Genomic DNA, 6,823 nt, shown 5'->3' with positions numbered 1-6,823 from the left:
GTGTATACAGTATACCCTTTGAGAACCAACAATTAGGTATTGAGAAAGAGTATATCGGAGTAACCAGAAGAAACCTGAAAGTACGACTAAAGGAGCACAAATATAGTATAAATAAAAAACTGAATAGTACGATATTAGCAAGTATGGCACAGGCAGACGGATCAGTAGTCAAATGGGATGAAGCCAAGATTGTTAGGACGGGACACTCACCTTCCATCGCAATGGAAATGGAGAAAATAGAGATTTACAGAAGTAAGATGAGGGACAGATGCCTAAATGCAAAAGATGCAAAAGCATTACCAACGGCTTGGAAATATAAAATTGAGAAAAATATGGGTTTTAATAATCCATAAACATTTTCATGTTCTGGAGTTTTTAGTATTTCAAACTCAAAGTTATAAATTTTCTTTTATTTTATTGTTAAATTGAAACGCGATTTTTAGATTACATTTTATCATATATTTAGTTTAATTTATTTATTATACATAAAAGTTGTAATAAGTTCAAATTCAAACGAATTTCGAACGAATGATTCCATTACAACGAAAACTATTAAAACCTGAAGATGGCCTATACGAATTGGCCGAAAACGTTTGGAATAAACAAAAATAACTCGGCAAAAAAATTCAGGTGTGTGTGATTTATTATTATAAATAGATAACATTGCTGAGAAGGTAGATAGATTAAATTAACTAGGTTAAAAGATAAGAATATAAACATATATACTTGTAGTAAATTTTAAAATGTACAGAAGTTTTTGATAACATTCAGTGATCATCATCAATTATACTAGCACTATGACAGCTTTTCCTTTTTCACTAGACTTTTTCGTTAAAACTAAGCTTGTTATTTCTGTGAATCATTCCATAGTTTATGATTCTAAGGTAAAAAATTTTTTATTCTTATTATTTTAACGGTGCACTTGTTTTACTTCATCGTTCTATTTTATTACTTTAATAGATTTACAGTATACAATGTCACGGTTTTAAATTTTATAGTTTTAACTGTACTTTACTATGTATATTGTTTGCCTTACAACGTTATGTATCAAACCATTGTATTTGCTCAAATACCTGTTAATAATCAACATCCATATTGTATCCATTGTCACAATTTCCTGTACTTTTCATAATCATTTATATCACATGGAGTTGAAAAGGGACTGAATGTCCAAAATGCATACTCCTCAGGGAAATAAAGATACGATTTTCTAAAGTTTGTCCTCTTTCTGGCTGATGGTCTAGTAAGTCTAGCAAAAAAGGAAAAGCCATCATAGTGCCAGGATAACTGAACACAAGACTAGACAAGAAGCATATTACAGTGATTATCATTACATAAACTCTTTAATTTCAATTTATACAATTCAAATAATATTTGTTGGTATGTAAGTTGATTATTCTTATGCAACTGAAATAATATGACAAACACTTTAGAATTTAATAAGATTAACTGAGTTACAGAGAGAAATTTTGAATTCATAATCAAAAATCTATTTCTGCAAAATAATTGTAATGTATTTAATTTCAAAATTATTTCTTAATCATCAAACTTTTGTTATAAAATTTCAAACAACAGTTAAATGAAAAGGCGAGTGCAGAGTGGGAATCTTATATTTTATTTTTTATTACAAAGAAAAATACAGTAGAGCGTCGATTATCCGAATCAATTGGGGACTGGGGTTGTTCAGAAGAGCGATGTTTCAGATAACTGATTATGTACAAAAAAATATATTAATTTATCCCATCTCGACATTTTTCTCCGTTGCGTGTCGTTCGCGTTGAATTTTCGTCGATGTTAAGCCTAACGAAGACTATTGTATCGTTAAAAATTATTTTTTTTATTTTGTACAAACAAAATAAATATATTGAAAAATATAAAAACAATAAAAAATTATACTTCAGAAGTTAATTTAGTATCAAAAACGTAAAATATTTGAGTAGCCCAAGACATAGCCAAAGATTGCAGCGCCACAGCACTGGCGAAAATTTAAATTTGCCTAATGGAATTCTTTCGGATGATTGATGTTTCGGATAATCGACGCTCTACTGTACTTTTGTTAATAATATTTTTGTTTTATTAATATTTTTAGTAAACAACTATTTTTTGATATCTAAAATTCTAAAGTAACTAAAACTATTTAAACATAACACAGATCAGAATGATAAAAACATAAGAGAGATAACAACAAATACTGAATTAGTTTAGAAAAAATAAATAGTTTATTCCACAACTACTAATTTAAAAAAATAAATAAATAATGAACAATAGTATAACAAAACTTCTTTACCTGGCGTACTGTATACTGGACAACTTTATCTAAAGTAAAAGCTATATAGGCATGAATACCAAATAATTCTCTTAATGTATCTTCATACTGATTACTATCCATATTTCCATCCAAAAGATTTTTAACCATATCTAAAAATACTGTATAATATTCTTCAGCATCAATCTCACCTACAAAATAGAAATACTAATTACCATCAGATCAAAAGATCATTGATTTAAACAAAATTTACATGAAAAACTTCTTTAGTACTGTACTAGTATATAATCATAAAGTTAATAAATTTTTGAGAACTGTTTGCTTGTACTCAAGGCAAATGATTTGTAAATTTAAGGAAATTTACAAATCATTGCCATCAAATCATAAAACTTATCCAAGTATTATTTGTTCATTAAATGATTTGTAAATTTAAGGAAATTTACAAATCATTTAATGAACAAATAATACTTGGATAAGTTTTATAAATGTAAGCCATGATATAAATTTTATTCTCTATAATTTTATAAAAATTTAATTATTTAAATTATAAATTTTAAGAATTTAAAATCAAGCCTTTAAAATGTCAAATTCTTAAAAATAATATTCAAATTAAGATTTATTATTATTTTGTGATTAAAATGTCAGTTATCTTCTAAAATGTAACTTGCCATTTTTAGTATACAGAAAAACTCAAATATTAATAGTCTCAGTTACAAAGTACTTTCTTGCATTTTTTCTATTGTTTACCACTTATTGTTTTTCCTATGCCATATTCCATTTATTATATTCCATGACAGTTCACAGTGATACACTGACAAATTATGCTACAATTTGTGACAATTCAATTCTCCAAAAGTAGCAGTTTTTATGATTATCACTAATATTGCATGCTTCACTATTATGATCACCTGATGTAATCTATTGAGAACAAATACAACAGAAAACAATTTAACAATATCAAAGCTCATGTAATTAGTTATCAATATTGTATATGTTTATTTGTACAAACTATGAACTATACAATTTTTAGAATAATACCTTTTCTAACATTTTGAAGAGTAATTATAATCATCATCATAAACCAAAACTGTATGTTTATTTTTTCTATCATATATTTTTTAAAACCACTGAAATCTTACTTTTTGGTTTAAGCCTGAGAGTAACTGCAACTGATTCTTTTCTATCTTTCTTTTCTTTTTGATCTTCTTCAACTAAAACTGTTGCTCGTTCATACATCTTTGTTAATCGTTCACAAAGAATATGATGGAGACGGAAGTACAGATACCAATTATTGTTGATAAAAAATAATGCATATGTATCATCCTATTAAAAATATACATTTCTTGAAATATGAAAACATAACACATTAATAAATAAAACATTATGTTTTATGTATTTATTAATAATTTTATTTATTAAATACACAAAACATTAATAAATAAAATTATTATAAACCACTGAATATAACTTTTAAACTATCATTATATTATATATGAAAATAACTTACAGGAATGGAATTCTGGTGATGAGTAATTCGTTCTTTTTTTTCTAAACAAATTCTTTCCTTCATATCTGTAGATTTTTCAATAATTTCCTTATGAAAGGAGTTTGCTACACTGGTAGATTTTGTTGCATTTTCCATATTACAATTTCCAGTCAAATCTACACCATTTTTACAAGCTGATAATAGAACAGAAGACTTTTCATCCGTTTCTACAATGAAAATGTGTAACAAATATTTTAACAAAACAAAATAGCAAAAAAAATTTATCTATTAGATATCCAAAATAACAGTGACACACATACACAAACTTTAAACTGAATGCATTATATATGTGAATTGGAATATTTTTGTTTATTAAAAGTTTAAGGAAGCTAATCTTGTTTTGAAACAAGTTTAATTTTTCCTAAACTTGTTTTTAATTTTTTTTGCATGAAACTTATTGAAATTAATCTAAAAATATAAGTATTGAATTTTTAAATTCAATTAAAAGTATTATTATTTTCAAAAGAATTTTTCTACTCACATCAATAGTTCCCTAAAGAATTTTAAATATCTAAAGCAAAGAATAATTTTGTAGAATAAATATATCATTGCATTTTGTATAAATCATCATTCACAAAACAAAATTTAGCTAAAAGTACAGTACAATAAGTATAACAGAAGATGAATTATTAAATTGTATATTTTTCAGAGTGAATCAGTTACAGTATAATTTTGTATTGTAAATTATTTTTTTAAATGTATCATCAAAATTTATTTTTGCACAAAATTATATTTTTCATATGATACATTCAACATTCAATAAAGAAACCAACAATATTTGAGCATTTTCCTAAAAATAAAATTATCTTTTGTTCCAATTCACATGCTCAATCATCATATTCTACATTTTTAGATTATTTCCATAATAGTAAACAGTTAAAAGATTAATTATAAGAGAGAAGATAGTAAAAACACACAATTATATAAAATAATATGTTACCTTCTTTTTCAATTTCATCATCAGATAATTCACCTCGAGGTACACAGAAGAAATCTGGAATGAACTGCCTTAGCAACTGCTTTATTTTTTGTTTTTCTTCTTTATGAATACCTTGAAATTAAATGAGAATTATTTTTATATTATATTAAACATTAATGTAACATAATAATAATATCAATTAATATTAAATTTTTCATAATCATTTTAATGCTGTTCAATGAAGAAAAACGTTAATTATGTCTAATTTCATTTTTCCCTAACACAATATGTCAGAATAATCCATTAGTTGCCCACAATTTCATATATCACGAGATTCTGTAGCTCCTAACTATAAATAAACCTGATAAAATAAATAATTATGAACTGTCAAGAGAACTGAAATTTGTATTGATTCTTTATCTTCTAATATCAATGGCTTTTTCAGGACTGAATAATGAATACAAGACATAACTAACATATCTTTTTGAAACAAATAAAATAATAATAAAATATAATGTTTTATAATAAGTTATGCTATAATGTATTTTTAAAACATAATATTTTAAAAACAAAAAATTACCATCAGATATGATCTGTCTGAAAGAAAATTACAATGTTGCTGATTCTCTTCAACATATTATGAACAATAGCTTTTTCTCCCTATTGCTAAATCAGGATATTTGTTGTAGTATATATCTTTTCTGGGCATTCTTGAAGTTTCTAAAAAAATTTTTTCAGAGTTATTTCAACTATCAGTTAATATCCCAATGGACATTAACAGATTATAACAGATAGTTGAATTCACTTCCCTTTCATATGCATACTTGATGGCTTTGGTTATGACAAGTTGTTTCTCATAGTTATCATATTACTGTTAAAATCTCTCTTTTCTGTTATAAAACTATTCCCTTATTTTATTTATTATTTTCAACATAATTCCAAATTTTCTTCACAGTTTTTTGTTATGATTATTATTATTATTATTATCTTATCTTTTTAAATAAGTTTTTAGCTTGATACTACATTTCAGAAATCCATTGATAACTATAAAAATAATGAAATTTATTGAATTTCTAATAACAATTTAGTTTATAATTAACCATAAAAACAATTTAATTTCTCCTGAATAATTTTTATGCTTACTCCAAAATTTATATGAATCTATATGTTACACTTTCTTTTTTCCCCTCATTAAAAGAATTTAATATCCATACATTAATAGTCATCATAAATTTTATAGTGTCATTTCAAGGAAGAATTTTATATATTTCTTTAAGATTATTTATTTTTATAGAATGTAATGTTTTATAACGTTATATTTTCTTTTGAACATAAAAATATATTATAAGGTAGAAATATGTGCTAAGTCTTAGTAACATACTATCAGAGGGGAAAAAATAAAAAAAATGATATTATTATATATGAATGAAAATATTAGTTTACAGTAAAACTATATTTTGTTGGATTTTAGTATTGTAGAGTGTTAATTTAGAATATATAAATAACATTTATTTGTTTATAATATAAGTAAATATGGTAATTATTACCATATTTACTTGAAATATAACCTCAAAAATTTATTTGCACTTTTTAATAAACTATTTAAATCACATCAATGGTTCACAGATTGAAATAAAATTAATCAGAAATAAATGTTGCGATAGAAATACTTTCTCTAAAATTTCCGAGAGGCATTCATGTAAAATTTTTATTATGTCTGCATATATCATAAAATAAATGCCTCACAAAAAAATTTGATTCAGATGCCATATTTACAAAAGAGCTAAAAATTCAATTATTATTATTATTATGTTGGGTTTTGTGAGTTATACTCGGTTCACACCGGTGGCTGTGTACTATGCCAGACAAGAGTCAAGGCATAGCAACCAAAACAAAACTAAAATTAAATAAGTGTGTCAGTGTGTGTGTCTGTATTCAGGAATTTCCTAACAATGTGGCATGTATTCAATATAGTGGCCTTCTGTAGTGTGATGTATGTATTTCTACTCAATTGTAATGTTCCCAGGCTTTTGTGTAGTGTGTGTGGTATCACACCTGTACAGGAGAGAACAACAGGTACAATAAGCACCCT

At 25.2% G+C, this 6,823-nt stretch overlaps 1 protein-coding gene across 1 annotated transcript in view; it reads right to left on the bottom strand.

Annotated features, from left to right (window-relative positions):
* LOC111640411 (paired amphipathic helix protein Sin3a-like) overlaps positions 1-6,823 on the bottom strand; it is a gene marked incomplete at its 5' end in the record, with an annotated part of 52,760 nt that overhangs the window by 15,971 nt on the left and 29,966 nt on the right. Inside the window, 4 exons of the mRNA XM_023386424.1 lie at positions 2,288-2,457; positions 3,406-3,589; positions 3,774-3,979; positions 4,753-4,863. Of these exons, the coding sequence (XP_023242192.1) occupies positions 2,288-2,457; positions 3,406-3,589; positions 3,774-3,979; positions 4,753-4,863 (671 nt within the window). The remainder of the gene's footprint in view (positions 1-2,287; positions 2,458-3,405; positions 3,590-3,773; positions 3,980-4,752; positions 4,864-6,823) is intronic.

The sequence above is a fragment of the Centruroides sculpturatus genome, unplaced genomic scaffold, assembly GCF_000671375.1.
Source record: "Centruroides sculpturatus isolate CEXI.00-Female unplaced genomic scaffold, Cexi_2.0 scaffold1251, whole genome shotgun sequence".
Taxonomy (NCBI): domain Eukaryota; kingdom Metazoa; phylum Arthropoda; class Arachnida; order Scorpiones; family Buthidae; genus Centruroides; species Centruroides sculpturatus.
This window is presented reverse-complemented; position numbering and strand designations above follow the sequence as displayed.